Raw genomic sequence first — 19,837 nt, 5'->3', positions numbered from 1 at the left:
CTTATGAGTTTCATTCACTCTCTTTATTCTTACTCTTAACACATTAAGAGTGGCAAGCATACATATTGAAATAATATTGTTTCAAATATAGTAGTTCTGGAAGAAGTAAGGCAGAATTCACTTCAACACAATAATGAAGCTAATATATGCTAAATAACTAACATGATTACTTAATCTTTATTCACTTCTGTTCATGCTGTTTCTGCAAGTAGGACCATCAGGAATGGGCTGTTGATTCCTCTTAACAATCAGAAATATTTTAGCTGAGCATGAACCAAACCACAAACAGTCCAAATTCCCTTAATTCATATAGGGCCCACAGGTCTGTGGAAATACATGGGAATACAAGGTTTCATCAACCACCTGTATAAGAGCCATGTAGCTGAATCCACATTAACTTGGGGAGCACAAAAATCCATCTTGGTAATCTGGCAATGCTCATTCAAGTTCAGGAGAACTTCCTTATGTAACAGATGAATGTACACATGAAGGCAGCAGAAACATAGGCAGAAGTGTTGATTAACACATCAAATAGTTACAAAACATAGCCCAGTCAGATTACTAAATATATATATAAATATATGTGTGTGTGTGTGTGTGTGTATGTATCTGGACAAAAAAAGTGACAAGATAAACCTTTTTAAAGGAAATGCAAGAAGCAGTGATGGCATAAATGCTTTTAATGCCTTAGACACATACATAAGTAGAGAAAACGTTTATACAAATATGAAGAAAATGCCTTTACTTCAGTCAAACAGATCAGGACTATTGAGCTTTTTCAGAAGTTAAAAGATATCCAGATTATTTAGGTATTTGATATTACAGGGAAAAGAATACATGGGAGAAATATACATCTTTCAGAAAAAAAAAAAAAACAGTTTAACAGACTGCTTTTAGAAATATAAAAAAAAAAAAAAAAACAAACCATAACCTTTACCTTACTGTAAAAGATATTTAACTATAAAAATTGTCATTATCACAGCTATTCAAAACATTTCTCTGAGATGCTGACTTGGAAAAAAAATCTGCCTTTGATATAAACAGTGCAGAAATAATGAAGTAATTAGGAAAACCTGGAAAGGGATCACTCTGATGAACACTGGTGTGTCCAGCATATGAAAGGCAATATTTGAGACTTCAGAGTGATACAGGAGTCTGAAGAGGAAAACAGGGTGTTTTACCTTACTTGTGTAGTTTAGGCTCCTGACTTGAATATCCAGCCTTATTTCAGCACTACAAAAACTCCATGAAGGCAAAGTCCATTGTCAGACACCTGATATTTTTAATACCTGGTCCACAGAGACTAACTAAATAATTAATTAGAATGGCAGGGCTTTCCAACTCCTCATCCATGTTATTTAACACCTACTCACATCAATGTAATCAAATATGACAACTTCTAAGGAAAAGTGTTAACCTGCATAGGGGAATCTCACTGGTGCTCAACACATATTGAACTGCCAAGCAGTAAGTGTAAACTAATAGTTCATACTTGATTGGAAGTTGAGCAGATGGGAAAAAAATAGCCAGGCAAATTTGTTTTCTTCATATTCTTAATCTTTAAAATTAAATCCAGTATTAGCACAGTTCAAAAAGATGTGTGTGTCAGGGGTCAGGCAGCACATTTGATATAACTTATAAAATTATATAACTTACACAGAGTGCTCTGAAACATTTGCATGGTATGAAAATGGGGCAACTATCTACACCCAAAGAAGATAAATATTCAGTCACGTAGAGAGATTGGATAAAGAGGTATCTAATTAAACCATGTGAGGATGACCATACAGTGTTACTTAACATCTTTATCAGCTCTGACTTTTCCCTTTCTGACAAAACACAGAAGGATATGTAAATGAAAATCAACTTTAGGGAAAAAAAAAAACATATTCAATATTTATGGTGTCACAAGAAGAGGACAAGGTACCTTTTTCAGCATGTTTGACCTGCATATGACATTGAAGCCTTGTTAGAATACTATGAGATTATTTGCTAAATCTAGGAAGGATTAAAATGCATAGATAACCACTGCTCTGGTGTAATCTTTCCTGCAAGCTGCAGGGAATCAGTTACAGGACTTGCTGATCACATTAAGATTATTTCACATTTCCTCAGCATCTGCATCTCAAAATATCCAAGAGGAAAGTGTCTAGGATAACTGAGAATTTCCAACGATGTAGCCCCACCTTTGGAAACCATGGTTTTTCACTGGACAAGCCCAACACCTTTGCTCTCATATAATTCTGATCAGGCCACTCTTAAAATGCCCATTATATAATGGGGACCATAATTCCCCCTATAAGCAATGTATATGGAACTTGCAGGCAATCCTTAAAGGATGAGAGAGAACACAGAAGGAACATTCAGATGAGCTAAATCAAGTTGATTGAAAACATGATGATTGAGTGAATTTATAACTCATCACTTCTGAAAGTAAATAAATAATGAGGCCATTGAAAACATATTTAAAATGATACAAGGAGGTACACCTAGCAAATATGGATAAAAATCCCGTTATCTTTCCACTGACAGTAGGATCTTGAAAATGAAGAGCTGAAATACATATAATGGCAGGCCTACACTAGTCCAGTCTCTGCTCCAGAGTGACAGGGAGTAGGTACTGCTGTCAGCTTGAGACAGCTCATACACCAAAAGCAATTTAACCTCTGAAGCACTGAGCTACAGGTGCAATCATTTAATACCCACAATATAGACATAACTTTGGTCTAACAAAGAACAAACAGTAGAGGGACTGGAATAAATGCTCTGCTTACAAGCAGGTGTTAAGGTTTGGTCTTACTGCATCCTCACTGCTACTACAACTGTTAGGGAAATTAAGGTGGGATATTCTGGAATGGGCTTTATTCATTTCTTGCTGCTGCTGTGAAAACACACACTGAGAAAGTGTCAAGAACAGTTTCTAAAGGAGGTAAAAAAATTTCATCATATAGGACACAGGAAAGCTAACTTGGCTAACACCCAGAAATGCAGAAATCTGTTCCTTGTGTTGGGAATAGCTAAAAGCCCTCACAAATGTTTAATTCCTTACACTTTTTCAGAGCTACATCTTTACATTCTTCCTTATTGCTAGATAGTGAATTTCTTTCTCTCTGTTTTACTTCACTTCTGGAGACAAAAGATTATCCAAGTTTGACATCATCTCCCTGGGATGCCTTTTGTCTACTGTTGTCCTCTTCTTTTTCTTTTTCCCCCTCTTTTCTTTCACTATACTTTTTCTTGCTTGTTCTCCTCCTTCATCTTCCACAGCTGAGTGAGGGCAGGGCTTTTTAGTCTTAGCATCCAGGCTGGAAAACCAGAAAAGGAAATCCACTAAGCTAAAAGCATATACCTCATAAAGCCTCTTTTACAGGACATATATTTCACCTTTTTCCACATCTCACAGTACTGACAAGAGAAGGACTTATCACACTCTTGACCATTTGACAGGGCTGTAAATGTCCTACAATTCAGCTTCCCTTTTACTTATAGAATAAGTAAAGGATAGCCTAAAACAGGGCTCTGGCCCTTAATCTTATCTGCCTCTTATGACTAGAGAAAGGATGTGGGCAAAAAGGATATGGACCCTTTTGCTGTGTGGGTCCAGATCACACAGTGTTGTACTTTGCATATGGAACTTGTTAGCTACATTTGCAGAGTGCTTATTCTGCCATAATTATTTCTTTCCACAGTGATGGCAGGAAAATGCCCCAAACAGATGCTAATGTCTCATAAGAGCTATATTAGTACCTCTAAAGATTATTCAATTAAGCATAATCCCCAATACATGACACAAAAACATTAAAAGACAATCTCAAAGAACTCAGAGCTGGAGATAGCCAAGCCACTGTATAACATCTATAGGCACTGAGGACTTCCTGTCAGCATGGAATCTGTGCCTTTAATTTTTTCCCTTACTACTCCAGCACTTAGCAGAAGCAGTTTGTCTCTTTTTGAGGTTCTAATATAATACTGCATTCAAACTTTTTGATTCCTTTCCAATTAAATTATGCTTTTGCATTTTTCCTATCAACAATGTCAGCACTTTCTTATTAGATCTGTGCATATCCATGATATGCAAGAGCAATATGCTGCAGTGTCCCCCTCTAAGTAGGACATAGGAGGTAGGGATTTATTTTAGAAATATAATAAACAAGTTTCATTGGAAAGCACACTTCCACGTCCTCATAAAAAGCAGGGGTTCTAATAAAAACTCCATTCATTTCAGTAAATTCTCCAAAGAATTCCTCCATTTGCCAATGCAAAATTCAATTTTCTCCTCATTTGTACATAAAAATGGCAAGTCAGCTTGATAACAAGTTCTCTTTGGAGAGTGAATGGTTGTACCAAAGCACTCATTCATGAAACAAAGCATGCAGAATGGACACCATTCTTATTGCTCATGCATTTAATCACATCTTTTCTTAATATGGTACCTCAGAATACAATCCAACTCAGTAGAAGGGAAAGACTTCTGCTGCTTTTGCTGGAACTCAGACCAGTTATATACCTCCCTCTTTTCAACTGGTTGTTTGCATTGACAAGGAAACCATGGTCTTCAGGTTTGCTTCTTGGTAAGAGGCTACTATCATATCAATTATATGGCCTGGAATGGCATTGATGTATTCCCAGATTTGGAATTTTGCTCAGCAAAGAGAAGGCATTCATTTGTTTGTGTGCTGTAGCTGCAAGCTGGTGGAAGGCTGAGTTTCAAAGTCTAGTGGGATCAGTACTAGAAAATATGTGGGAATCAAAGGACTTGAATCTCAGATGCTTTTCACTCTGTCATTCTCAGTGAATCCATAGATCAAGCCCACAACTGGTACCCTCACCCATAATTTTTAGATTAAATCTTTAGTGATGATAATCATATTAGAACATTTCAATTAAAATTAAGAACATCTCTGGGTGAGCAAGCACTGGAGCAGGTTTCCCAGGGAGAGTGTACAGTCTCCTCACTGGAAATACTCAACCATTTGGATGCAATCCTGCGCCATGTGCTCTGGGATGACCCTGCTCGAGCAGGGAGGTTGGACCAGATGACCCACTATGGCCCCTTCCAATCTGACCCATCCCATGATTCTGTGATCTAAAATTGCCTTTAATGGTGGAATTTATTTCTCTGTACCACTACCAGAAAGGAAGGTGCAGCCAGGTGGGGTTCAGTCTCTTCTCCCAGGTAACCAGTGACAGCTGCACCAGGAGAAGGTTTAGGCAGGACATTAGGAATAAGTTCTTCACAGAAAGAGTGACTGGGCATTGGAAGGCTGCTCAAGGAGAGTGTGGAGTCACTGTCCCTGGAGGTGTTTAAGAAAAGACTGCATTTGGCACTCAGGCCATGCTCTTGTTGACAAGGTGGTGTTGGGTGATAGGTTGGATTCAATCTCAAAGGTCTTTTCTAACCAAGCTAATTCTGTGATTCTGTGATTTTCCCTGTTCATGTTTCCTCTTGGAAATAAACTTCCCATGATGGAGATTATATTATTCTTTTGCAGCAGTGCTCATACTACATGTAAGAGGAAATCCTTCATTCTGTAGATGTCAAGGCAAATGGAAGACTCAAAACCAAATTATGTTTTCTCATACAAAATGTGAAACTGTGCAACTTCCCCTGGGAAGAAGCTATGGATGACAAAGTTTTACATGCTTTCAAAACAAGAAACTGCACAAATTCATGGAAGAAAATTCCATCAAGGCTGTTTAATACAGAGACTCCAATTCTGCCTCAGATAATTTTTAAATTCCAATAATTGTAGGTTGGGAATTTATTCTGGAGAAACATTCCTAGATGATTGTTCTGATCTTATTGTCCATCCTAACATTGTCTGAGGTTGTTATTGCTCTGAAGGCTGTCACAATTTCAACTGGATTAAACTAGAACTTAATATAAGATTAAAAAGTAACCATAAACACTTGGAACACTTGCATTTTCAGTGCACACTTCATATCTTGCTGCCCATTAATTCTGCAGAACCTAAGTAGGGACTCATACTCATCTTACACACTCTCTCCATCTCCAGATTTAAGTTCAGAAGGTGAACAAGTGTCTTTTAGAAAAAAAAATTGCATTTTTATGTGCAGCTTGACGTTACAATAAGTATTTTAAAAGTAAAATAGGGTCTACAACAAATAGAAACTCTTTCTCACATTTCAGCAATCCCCTTAACAACTTTCTGGGACTAAGCTTCAAATCATCAGATCCCACCAATGTTTCTAGAATGAAAATAAGGCAGTAAATTTTCACATACACTTAGTTGCATGTGTAGAGTAAGCCAGTTCACAATAGCTGTAGTTAGAGTACTACGAATGGAAACCTCACAGCATAGCTGAACTCAAAGTGCAACATTTAGGATTCAAATTTTAAAAATTTGGTATTTTTCGGTTCAAACATACTCACACCTCATAATCCACTGTCTGCATCGTTCTTATGTACTGACAGGAATAAGCATACTTGGTTTGGCTGATTTTAATGAGCTCGCTTCTTATACAGTGTTCCTGCAATAACACAAACAATATTCATCTAATTAAAACTCAAAAGCAATGAAGATACATATGCATAAAAAAATCAACTGTTTAAATGTAACTGTAATCAGCCTCTAATAAAGATAATTAATATAAAAGTTTCAAGGGCAAAGTAAATTTTATTTAATGCATGCTGTGAAAAATGCAGTAAAATTATCATGATGGCTTACAAACAAAAAACAAACCAAACAAACATAATGGAATTAATTTTAGACTATACTGACTGTGTTAAAACTCCCTATGTTTCTTATTTTAGAAGCATGGAACTTGTGAAAGCCACCAAATGTATTAAAGAAGAAAGAACAGAGTATGATTTAAGAATAAATTATCCAACAGAATTTCTTCGTTCAGGTTTATTGCATGAGCTGTTCATTGCACTCTGAAATCTGATTTACTCTGGTTAGCTGGAAACTCAGACTGGGACAGAGAGCCCATTAGCCTGGAAAATTCTATCTGCCTCTTCAAAACCAGCCAGCCTGGTATCATCCCCTAGGTTTACTTACCTCTCTATTGTTGAACAGCAGCACGGTGTAGAATTTGTCACCTGTCTCCACCCTCTGTGGTGTTGCTATGACAATGGCAGGTACATAACATTCATTTTCTGCCCGTGTCCCGGTTCTGGCAAACACGTAGTCTCCAACCTGTGCACAGGAAAGCATCAGTGCAAGAACCACTGCAAGAACCACTTGGGAGCTTTACAAGACATAACTACTAAGGTATTTTTACATGAATCATCATTCTATCATGTTCCCATGATTTAATATGGACCATTGAAAGTAAAGAAGAACTTGGTCCTTGCATGTTCTGATCATGCAATTTCCACTGAATCAGGGAGAGAACACAAAACAAAAATAAAGCACTGAGCTCTGTTAAATGTACCTGGGCTTAGCTAGCAAGCTGAACTGAATGAGGAAACTCTTACAAACTGTGCATTCCCTTGGATTCTAGGCAAATTTTAAGTCTTTCAACAAACCAACCTTGGGAATTTTAGATAATTCCAGATGTAACTGATTTATCCAAAATTGTTTTTAAAATTAACACAGAAGTCACAGTTTTATATCAAATTCTGCAGGTCTCTAGAGTTGGATACAGAACTTACAGAGTTATCAGGAGCTACTATATCAGGATTTGTCTTTATCTCAAACTGAAAAAAACAGTATGTCTCTAGTTTTATATATAGTAGTGCAATTATAAACATGTTTCTTTTATTCAAAACAGATGGATCCATCCTGTATCCTCTATGCAACCATCACCATTCTGGTGTGTAAAATAAGAATCACCAAAAAAACTCAGCTATGATTACAGATAGTCAGCTGATGAATTTTAAAGAAAATCAGAAATGAACAGGGATTATAATTTTTTATTACTGTTATTTGCCTTAGTATATGGATATTTGCTGGATTTAAAACATGCTGTGAAAACCAAATGGTTAAAACCTGCTGTAAGTAAACTGCTCACACTAAGTAAAAAAGGCTCTCTTAATTTATAATCTATGTGCCATGAAATAATAACTGTACTAATAAATAGTTCACCTTTCTTCTATGGCTGGGGAAACATTCATGTTTTATAAACAAAACAATATAGACTAATTTAGAACACATAATTTTAATAAACAAAGGAATACAATTACAATGAAAACAAGCTTCAAACAAATGAAAAACTCCATGTTGAAAATGGTATGATATTACCATAGTGAAAAACCTCTTCTTTAAAATAAAGGCATCTAAGAGACTTTTAAAAAAATCTAGAATTTATTACCTAAAAATAAAATGAATTTCATATTTTTAAATATAAAATCCATATGTGCAATCATGAAAAAAATACAGTTTTCACCTGCAGATGTGGGCAAGGCATAGCACCTCCCACAGGTATAGTGAACTTGACAAGGACATCACAGCTCTCCCCATTGCTGAAGTCAACAAGGGCACAGGTAGAACTGATATTCTTTATCACAGTTCCTAAAAAAAGCCAGAATAAAATATTAAAATTATTTTTCTTTCACCCCTTGTGGTAATTATTTTGTAAAGGAATCCTATAGGCTGTCACACATCACTGAGGTCAGCCATGTCTATACTATGCATTCTTCATTTTCATTTAGCTACTGTGAGCTGTGCTAGGGCAATGGAGACATTTGAACCTATAAAAAACCCTGCCTTACTAACCAGTCTTGATAGTGCTATAAAAAGAAAACTAAGTCTTTTTCAAGCACAGGTCTGAAATTTGTAAGCTAATCAGGTTAACATAACAAAACTGACAGTTAACATAACAAAACCACTACCACAGTTAAAAATATGTAATTAAAAAAATCCCAACCAAACAAGTAAAGATAACACAAAGATAAATGCATATACACAGAGAATATTTTAATATTCTCTGTGTGAAATAACAGAACTGAGCTTTACCTATTAACCATGTTGGCTTAAAATTCAACAAAAAAGCAGCAGCATTTAGTGATCTTTTTTGGACACATGCAAAAGTTTGGCTCATGATTTCCTTCCATACTTTTCACAGACAAACATATCATTGCTCTCCAACTTTACAAAATTAATGTCTTCTTATAAATGCATATATATGTGCACATACAAAATATATATTCATTTTAAAATAATATGCACATGTAATAGTAAATGTCTTTAAGAAAGAAGAAGTTAATTATGACTATAACTTATGCTTTATAAGTGTAAAGGAGCATTAAATAATATTGAAAATGTGGACAAAAATGCATACCTGGATAATAAAATCCTGTGATGTCTGATCTTGCAATTACCTTTTGGCTTTTGTGAGTTACAAATATTTGATGTTTTTGTCTTGTCTTAGACTTCAGCTTCCCATTTTCTTCTTCAAATCTCTGTAATTTGAGACAATTATTTCTCTACAACAGCTAATGCAGTCAGCCTTAATCGATTATTTGAAATTATTTAAAAACTGAGGAGGTGTAATGCTATAAGATCTGTACAGAATTCCCAGCAAACTGGAAATGCTTTAAACTTTAAGAATAGCTCTAAGTACAGGAGGTACTCATATAAGTGTTTTCACTATAATATCCTGTTCTGTATGGTCAGAACAATACCAATATTTTCATGTGTTCTGGCTACCATTTTTCTACAAAAAATGTCACAAAGTTGCAGAATTCATATTAAAGGATGACGTAAGGAAAAATCAGCTCTTTTTTCAGAATAAGAAAATTTGCTCTACATATTTATTTTGTCCAGACAGGAGAGTTTTCACAGTAATCTGATTTGCATTAGAAGTATCTCACTGTATGGGATGAATCATTAAAAAATAAAATATTAAAAAATGTTCAAACAAATCTTCAAATGTCTGGGGAAAAACGTTTATTTACTATAAATTCAAAATTCAATTCGCATTTTAAAACAGTTCAGTTTAGCAAAATATTGTACCACATCTTCCAGACCTGCTACTGTCCATTATTCTGCCCAACCGGTTGGGGTTCTTCATGCACTAATCATTTTTGCCATTCTGCTCACAATAATGTTCCTAAATATAAATTACAAGCAAGTGCAAAACTTGCTTATAATAAATCAGTTTCACCACTAAATGAAAATCGTGGCATTTATTTTCATGATTAAATTACTTAGTTTCACCATGAGTTTTTAAAATATTTATTAGTCTAGCTTGTGGACAATTTGCAGGCATCCATCTCTTACATGGTTTTTCTGAATCATAAAAATGTGCAACTCAAAATCTCGAGCTTTTCCATAGATCTACACATTGTTCCGAAAAATGACCATAACTCACAGACTCTTAATAAAACTCCTGCTTGCTAGGATGTGTATGACTTGCTTCTTTTTCTGATGAAATTTTTTTCTTGAAAATTGTATTTGATTTGATATTTGATTTTCCCTAATAGTCAATAATGATGGAAAATATATTAATAACTTTGACTGAATTGTTTGTTCTCAGTTTCCCTATAAGTATTAAAGTATCTTTTTTTCAAACTCCCTCTCAAAAATCACAAACAACCCTAAGAAAAAAGTCCGAAAAATAAGCAAAACATGAAAAAGAGGCAAGGAGATATTTTAAATTAGAGATACATGGGATTTTTCTAGCTTTTTCTTTACCCCTACAGAATATTAATTATATGAACAGTCTGGATTTTTAAACTCAGACTCTTCATAGTGCTTAACTGACTGCCTGAAGTATAACTCAACAAAGGCTGATATGAGAGCAGACCTACAGTTCCACAGACACAAAAAAGTATTTGGGTAAAGCATTTACTTAATTCCTCAGACTCCAAAAGGACAGCTGCTGCTGAATATTTATTATCAACTAATTTGTATTGCTTGACTAATAACTTGGGCGACTTCCAGCACTCCATGTTAATCCAAATACTAAAGACGACACAAGCATCCACAATGAGGATTCCGAGTTGTGCAGAATTCAGGTGGCTCAGAAACACTGTCGAAATTCAAATCCATCTTTCTTTGCTCTCACACAGCTTTTTGGTGTTTAGCAGACACTGTTGGAGTGGCCATTTCTGGCATTCATTATTTTTATTACAAAAGAGCCCTATCTGATTCTCAGAGATTTTTACCATGTTTCGCTCTGCTTCTGTTGAAGGCAATGCATTAATGGGTGAAGGAGACTTTGTTTACTTCTTCCATTAGCTGCTACATTTTTTAATTCCCTTTCAAAAAGAATAGTCTTTGCACTTTCCTACTACAAGTGAGAATAGACATGAAGAATACCCTCAGATCTCCATGTATCTTGGCTCAAACTTTGGGTTCTCATAATCCTGACACCTCCAGAGTGAAGCAATCACCACTCTTCTCTGGGTGCCAGTGGGAACAAGCCCACTCTGAATGGACCTAGCCCATTTTTATGAAACGGCCAAAATAGAAAGAGCTGAAAACTATGGTGTTTTATTTAAAATTAAAAAAAAATAATCATCAGGAAATTTAAAAGTCTGCTTTGTTGATTAATTGTGATTTTTCTATGATGTCACAATGACAGTTTTCATTCAGTGCCATATCAGCTATTTCCTAGCTGTATCGTATTTCAGTTGGCAGTTTATTTCTCTAGACCCATTTTGTGGGCAGACATCACAGTTGCCAAAACCTTCAACAAAATTTTTAAAAGCCTTCCCATTCTTCTTCTTTTTTTCTCCATTGTTTTTCTGCTACATAAACAGAATTCTAATTACATCTGCATTTCTGCCTCTCACTCCTGAAGCCTTTCAGTTGCAGATTAGTAATTACTGAAGATGCTGCTCTGATTAGACTCCTAAAGCAGGTTGACTCAGGATAAGTGATTGCACAATGTTAATCACATCATGTCTGAGAGCACACACTGGTTGTTCCAAGCAACAGTAAAATTACACTCAACAAATGAAACATAAACATGTTTCTGCTGTTCTTGTATTGGGACATTATACAGCATAGGTAAACCAATAATCAGAATAGCTCTAATAGCAATGTAATATTTTCAAACTAATGTGAAATGAATCAAGATCATCTGTTTTAAGAAGACATTGAAATGTTTTTAAATGTGCAGTCTTTAAAAACTCAAAAACTACAGAAAACACACATATATATATATACAAAACCACCAATTTCAACTGCAGTTTCAGAGTAGCTAGACTAATGTATTAATGCTAGACTAAAGTATTAATGAAATGGAGAGAGAAAATAAGCCTCTCTGCCTGGCTGAAAGTGGGTGTCCACTTCAAAATGAGCTCCAGATGCCACTGACTCAGTTCACAATGCTGTGATATTGCCTACCAGTTCACATATACCCACATTTTAGAGACAGTTAAATTTTAGTGTACAAAAATGAAGCTGAATCCCACCTCTTCCCTCTATATTTTTTTACAAGAAATGTACCATGGAAGATCACAGTGAATTACTCCAATATTAGAATACTTTTCAGTCCTGTTTATCAGATATTGACCCAACAACAAATCTTGTATCTAGACTGCCTTTAATATATCTGTTATTTCTCTTTCCTGCTATCATTATACCAGAGATAAAGATCTTTTGCTGAGATTTACTTCTAAGAGGCTCAATTTCTGTGGCTGTCTCTGAAGCTTCAGAACTTCTGCTTCCCCAATATTTAAACAAAGTAATTGAAAGTTTGCTCTCTTCTTAACAACCTTCTTTCCTCTATCCATTTTATTTAGCATCATGCTAAAATTCTACTTTATCACCTATGTTAATGGAAAAAAAATATTCCAGAGGTACATAGTGAAGAGGAATATCTAAGGGGAAAAATCCCTTCCCATATATTACCTTTTTATTGTTGTTTATGTATGATACTGAGCTTTTCTCAATTTCCTTTTTGACAGCTTCCTGAAGATCAGAGGCTTGTTGTATATATGTTAATGCTGTCAATATCTCATCTTCCAACAATTTTACATCTTCATAGGAAACTGGCCATCCCAAATTTTCTAAAGCCTCCAGCAAAGTTTCTTTATGCTGTATATATGGGACTGGCCCGTCTGCTTCAAATCTTAAAAATGATATATTTTTAAAGAAATTAATAATCACAAGTAGGAAAAGTTGTAAAAAAAAGTTTAAAAGCTCTACAGATAGAGTCACAAATTGTGAAGGCAGAATAAAGAACCAGATTTCCCCAATTTATCTTCTATATGCTACAAGTTCTTGCATTTCATCCAGATACTGCTGTGTTTGGTGGAACAATCATGCCTGGTCTAACTACATCTTATAGAATCACAGCTACAGAGAAATTCAAGTGGCTGAGTCATAATTTATGAAAAATAAATCAAACATTTTAATATCTATGCACAATACTATAATGATTTATATGCTCCTCTAGCAATAGACTGTGCAATTGCTATGACATTTTTTTCATTACATGCATAATTGGCCATATGTTATCAATAATTAAACATTGTGGATGACACCCTGTCAAATTCTTATATTTTGCAACTCACTGTCTATCAAGAGACAACTGTTTCCTTTTTTTTTCATTACATGCTGTTTTGTTTAACAGTCTTCATTTCCTCTCTGCACCAGAATGAGGTTTTAGTTCTCCTTATAAATTATAAAACTGTAGGTTTTTTACTCATTAGCTTATATCTTCTTAAAAGCATTCTAGTTTTCATTCCCATTTTTCTGAGAAGAACTATTTCAGGCACATTCAGTTTTCATTAATTGATCTTTGCCTTACTCTCTGGCACAAACAGATGCTAACTTCACTGATGTTTATACAGCAATTACTTTTCTAAATCAATAGAAAAAAATAGGTTAACATAGTACAAACTTCCAGAGTGATATACAGCTCCAGCACATGCTTTTAAGGTGCTTATTACACCTTAACAAACCAGCCACTAGAGAGCTCTTTACAGGATGAGAGAAGATTTACTTTGATGTCAAAAGCAATGACACACTGCCCTCTCAAGGCTCTGCATTTGACACTGATAAAGGATAGAGAAGCAAAATTCAAATGGGATGTAAGTCCTTTCTTTTAAAAATAATCAGCACCACAAAAAGGAGGTCCAGAATTTAGTATTACTCCATATCATATATACATTTTTGAAAACAAGGTATAATTGTGAAATAGTTGAAAATTAAAACTGGTTGGTTATAGAAATAGTGATAACAATCCACCAAATATTTATGACCTTCAGAGGCACATTAGAAAACCAAACGTGATAGCTTACTTGTCTCTTTCCTCCTGAGAGAGTGCTCTCCAAATAACTAGGTTCAGGCGCCTATTAAAGAAAGGAAAGCAGTTTTTGAGGAAATGCAGTTCCTTGTGCAGCTGATCATCTCAAAACTAGCAAATAAACACAGTTTCTTAAGATATCTGCACTGATTTGTATTCCAAGCACACTGTATCATCAAATTGTATCCTTATCATTCAGCTATGAAATTATCAACTGCAAAAGAAGATGGGAAAGCAGTATCTTCCATCAAATAACAGCATGACTGTTTCAGGGTCATAGAAGGTTTAATGGCAATCACTGCTGCTTCCTGCCAGGATTTTCTATGGATGGTTGTCTTCAGCACCAGCAAGTTAAATCAAATAACAAAACTGATTAAATGCCAGTTAAGATGCACAGTTCCTCCAATTAAACATTTTCAGAAAATGTAGTCTGAATGTAGTAATGCTAATTTCTCATTTTTTCCCTGCTAAGATTATCCCTCAGTTGTGCCATTCAAGTTTCTAATTCATTAAACTCTGGCTATGAAAACAAACTACTGACAGGAAAACAGAAGTGATTATCCCAAAGCAATGCAGTTCTGAGATTTTTTTAAAAGCATCACTAAACTTTCTGCTTTTGCTTTTTAAGACAGAAATTTTAAACTCTTACAAGATCATCTAGCTTAACATCCCAAACAAGCCATCACTCAATTACTGTATTTCACCTATAGAAACAAACCTTTACTGATGATCCCAATTACTGTAATTCTAGAAAAAATTTCCAAATTTCCTTTGGGTACAAGAACAAATTCATTGCTAGAAAAATTCAGATTGTAACCTCACTTAACTACAAGTAGTCTTGCCAGATTTACTGGTGCTTGTACACAAAAAAAAAAAGCACATTAACAACAGATTCTGAATACTAAATTCTTGATGATTCATTTTATCTACCAGAAACTAAATCCCAGCATTTTAAGAATACTTAGTTCATTCCCAATATACAGTCTCAGCATGCTTCAATGCCTATTTCATCCTTCTAAATCTGCACACCCATAATAGTTGGTTATAAAAGCTTCTGGCTCTACAAAATCATACACATTATGAAGCTTTCAGTGTTTTTCTCCTTTAATACCATATATTCTCTTTGTCAGACCACAAAAATTCTGCCCTTGCCACTTTTCTCCCTCTAAATCTGTTGCTAAACTCAATCTGCATCAGGGGAAAATACTGGCATGTTTGTTTCTGTGCTTGAAATCTGGATGCTCTGATGTATTGTTTCATCTACATATGTCAGAATAAATTTGTGACCAACCACTATTTACAAAGCTGAAGTGCAGCTTTTGGAAGTTCAGTTACTAGAAAAGGGCTGTGACATTTAGATTTAAAAAAAATTAACTGCCTTGCTGTTTTACAGGTAGAGAAAAACCAAAGAGGTTTTTTTTTTTTTCATTTTTTGCCAATTACAAGGATCTTCAGGTAGATTTGTCTTCTATACCTCTTTTTCATGGAAGTAGGAACTCAATCCTACTATTGTAAATACACTGATTCATTGATCTCTGTTGGTAAACAGAAGTAAACAGCAATCCTTATTATCAAAGTCTTAGGGAGACTGTGGCAATGCTATCAGAGTTTAACCAGAAAACTATTTTCTTTCCCTTAAAATCAAAGTCAGTAAATGTAAAACATTCAATGGTATGGCACAGCAATGAAAAACTTGAATTTTTTTCAGAATTCACCATCACAAATAAACCACTTGAACCTTCTATTAAAATAAGTGACATATCAATTTCTATTAATTCTTCATCAGCCTGATAACAACAGTGTTGTCTCAGTGACAGAAAAAAGAAAACAAGAGACTTTTATTCACAGAACTCCATTAATACTAGACATATGAAGAGAATTTTCAAATCAAATCTCTCGATTTTATCACAAAAGATCCTAGGATAATAGGACTGAAAAAGAAAGTGATAACATGCTTTAGAAAGAATGGTATGATCATATAGCTAACAAGGAAAACAATCTCAAACATTAAAGAGCTCCTGTGGAATTAATCAAAAACCAAGGACTAAACATTGCCATCAAGGGGGTTTTGGTCATATAAAATACTGACATTTGTAAATGTTGCTAGAATACAGCCTAAAAATATTTATTAAAATAATTCAAGTCAAAGCTCTCATATGGTTACTGAATTACACTTTAGTCAACTGCATTATTTTTAAAAAAAATGCATGAAGTTAGATCATAGAAACAAGTAGTTTGGAGATCTAAGGCCTTTTTCCTCTTTACTTCTGTTGTATTTTTGTGTTTTTACTAACACTTAATTTAAAAGTACAATACATATATATGCCTCTCAAAAAAAAATTCACCAAATTTAATTGTCAGTTTCTTACTGGTGCCTCAGTTATATTTTTGCATGCATAGCTGGGTGATAAAGAGCTGGCAGCAAAAAGCAGGTCCTTAATTTAAGTATCAGCCTGTTTATATAGGAGCCTAGTTTTAAGTTACAAGTCTGGCTAGCATTGTTTTTTTATGGCCAAATTCCTCCTGAGCAATGACTGGTTTCGGGTTTGCTCCCAAAAAGTAAAAGAATTTTGCTTTTGTTTCTGAAAAAACATAATATGAGCAATGTGTTGTTATTTATCTCCTTACCTATTATCTGTTTTTACATTCTGCTTTAATTTTTTTAAAGAAAATAAAATTTCTCCTAAATTATGTTAGTTGATTAAAGTGTGTTAACATGCAGAATTATCAATATTGAGCAAAGCATGTGTGAGGAAATACTGAGTACCTGAGAAAAAAACTGAAATATGACTGCAACCATAATAAATTTCTGGCGAGTAGACTTGCCTCTCATAGGATATAATTGCTTGTTCCAGCTTCTTTTTATAGGCATCAAGATTCACTGCCCAAGGATTAATTAGTGCAATCTCCTTCTTGTCACTGCTAACATGGGCCAATGGTAACATCTATCATACAATAAAAGACACAGATATCATTTATCATACAAATTTATGAATGACTGAGTGCCAAGGCTCAGAACAACCAGAAGGAGCACTGGAAGCTGCAGAAAGAAAAATCTAAGCACCACAAATGTCAGAATTAAGAAACAGTTTCCAGCCAGTTCTTCTAAAATTAATCTCATTAGAAGAAGTTACAAATTAAGATTCCTAACTACTAAGTAATGCTAACTAAATCAGTACTGTCAAAAAACTCACTCTAATAATGAAAGTCAGAAGGAAACAAGTATGTCTAGTGTATGACCATCTTCCAGGTTTTACTGCCTTAAAACACTCTCATGCTTTCTAGCATCTAATTGTAGCATACAGGTGTGAGAGTAGACATTTAAATGTATTTAATGCTCTTTTTCTGGAGGACTTTCTTTTGCAAGGAATTAAAGTAGTAAATCTGTAGAGAGGTATTTCTCACCATCACACTGATAACCAAAGAGCAAACAAGGTGGACATTGGTCACCAAAACTTGTCTTGACTATTTAGGAACCTAATCAGGTTCATCAGAATCAGGAACTTTAATATTTTTCAAATCTCTCAATATAACACCTACGTAACTCAACTTCATTATAAAAAAAATTATTACCACTGCAAGTAGATCTTCAAAAGGCAAAGAAAAGGTTAGAAATGGATGACTAAAGGGGAGGAAAGATGCCTTCCAAACTCTCAGTCTAAAGTCCCACCATCTTTCAGCCTCTTAAATTATTCAGTAGTTTGCAAACAAATAGCTGTTTTACATATCAATGTCTTGATGCCGAATATTTAAAAAAAAAAAAATCCAAAGAAGAAACTGCAGAGGGAAGAGAGTGTTGCTCTCCCCTTAACTGTCTTCAACGCATATGACTGAGTAGGAATCTTCCCCAACTGCCTGTCTGAGATCAGGATATAGATGAGAAAAACATGCATGAGGTTCAATTTACACTAAACTAAAACCGCTGTTGGGGGAATAAGACAAACTATCAGGAAGTAGAACAATAAGGAGAATTATTTAACTGAGAACATTTTTCAGTAATGCTATACTTGTGTTTGAATCATCTCAGCATAGCTGGATTTCAAATTGCAACAAAAATAATATTTCAAGACCAGCAGTGTGGCTTTATATGACCCTCTCTTTCCAAGGACAGCATCTCTCTGATTAATAAATCTGTGTCACATCAGTGCCAGACCACATAAAAGCTCCTAATATGAAATTAATCTTAAAATCACTTAGAAGCTAAAGACAATGGGAACATGTCAGTGAAAGCATCTTGCTGGAGACAGATGAGGTAAATCTCTGGCCATAATTCTGAGCAGTGATGTTTGGCTACTTGTCATTTCCAGATGAAGTTTGAAAGTTGACAGACAGGGAAGTGATGACACCTCTTCAAGTTCTGTAATGCCATGATTGCTGTCTATGATGTTACTCAAACCAAGTTAACAGAAGTTCAGCAGGGCCTCACCATGCAGGAGCTCACGTCTACATAGCCTGACAAATTCTGAGAGGAATTTCAAGTGCAAACAGCATAATTTGCAACATGAATATTTTATATGATTTATAAAATATTTTGTATAGGATAGAAGGACCAGACAAGCATGAACACATTATTACACTTTTGAAGACAAAAACCAGAATGGAATGTGCTCTTAGAAAATACTAAACTTGAAATGCTATGCATAATTTGAGAACAAAGAAAAGTGCTCACGAAGCCAAGTGAAATTTTACAGATTCAACTGATAGAAATCACATAGAAATTTTTTTATTACCAAAATGTTTTTCCATTTTCTAAATTAAATACTTTAACTTTTACACTAAAAGAATTCACTTGTTTAAAAATGGTTTTTATTTCAAACCTCAAATTTCAAAATCTTAAAGAGAAAACCAAAGCACAATAACCATATAAAAATGTTCTTATTTTAGACCAAAGAAAGATGGTTTTGTTGGCTCAATCTAATTCTTTTGAGCAAAGCACTGAGTCAAAACTTCATGACTTGCAAACCTCTACTTAGATGCCACAGACTGTAACATAAATTTACATGATTCTACAGGGAAGGTTTCCCCCAGAATTAATGTAGCATAATGTAGACAAGCTCCCAAGCCACTATATTTTTTTCTGAATATGAACCTGGATGTGTAGTTTAATACATTAACCTCTTTGAAATACCTCAGGTGAAACTGACAGCACAGAACTGAAAACAACAGGTCAGTCTTTTGTTAATGAACAGTTGTCATGGAAACCTTTTTCTTGCTGCATCTCCAAGATAACAAAACTGTTCATACTTATTCCATCATCACTGCCAGCAAAGGCTGAAAATAAAAATTATACTATCCCCTGAAAAGCAGACAAGGATGTTTGCATTCCACACCAAGAAATCCAGGATCTCAGAAGGAAGAATGCAAAATTATCTGTACATTTATTATCTTCAATGGAATCTTCTGAAGTACTGGAATAATCAAGATCCTGGAAGTCTCCCACTCAAGCTCACTGTCTAGTCTCACCCTATTTTCTTGATATGCTGGCTTGAAGCTTGAGGTCAAGTGGGTTCTGTAGCTCAAAAATTCTACTGCTTTCACCTTGTGTGCAACCCTCAACCTTCTTTTTCTTTTCCATACTCAGCTTCAGATCCAGAAAAACCCATTCCTTTACTCACAGAAAAACAATTCTCCATTGCCTGAGAAACTGAGTGTCTTATTACAACTAATAGAG

General features: G+C 34.9%; 1 protein-coding gene across 1 annotated transcript in view; it reads right to left on the bottom strand.

Moving 5' to 3' along the window:
• Positions 1–1,013: 1,013 nt before the first annotated feature.
• The window catches only part of VWA3B (von Willebrand factor A domain containing 3B), a 60,573-nt gene continuing 41,749 nt past the window's right edge, over positions 1,014–19,837 (bottom strand). Inside the window, 9 exon segments of the mRNA XM_064714777.1 lie at positions 1,014–3,136; positions 3,139–3,305; positions 6,395–6,492; positions 7,023–7,160; positions 8,353–8,477; positions 9,247–9,367; positions 12,768–12,987; positions 14,162–14,212; positions 16,993–17,111. Of these exon segments, the coding sequence (XP_064570847.1) occupies positions 3,018–3,136; positions 3,139–3,305; positions 6,395–6,492; positions 7,023–7,160; positions 8,353–8,477; positions 9,247–9,367; positions 12,768–12,987; positions 14,162–14,212; positions 16,993–17,111 (1,158 nt within the window). The 3' untranslated portion in view covers positions 1,014–3,017.

The sequence above is a fragment of the Zonotrichia leucophrys genome, chromosome 1 (genome assembly GCF_028769735.1).
Source record: "Zonotrichia leucophrys gambelii isolate GWCS_2022_RI chromosome 1, RI_Zleu_2.0, whole genome shotgun sequence".
Lineage (NCBI taxonomy): Eukaryota > Metazoa > Chordata > Aves > Passeriformes > Passerellidae > Zonotrichia > Zonotrichia leucophrys.
Note: the sequence above shows the minus strand (reverse complement) of the source record. Positions and strands in the feature narration are given on the sequence as shown.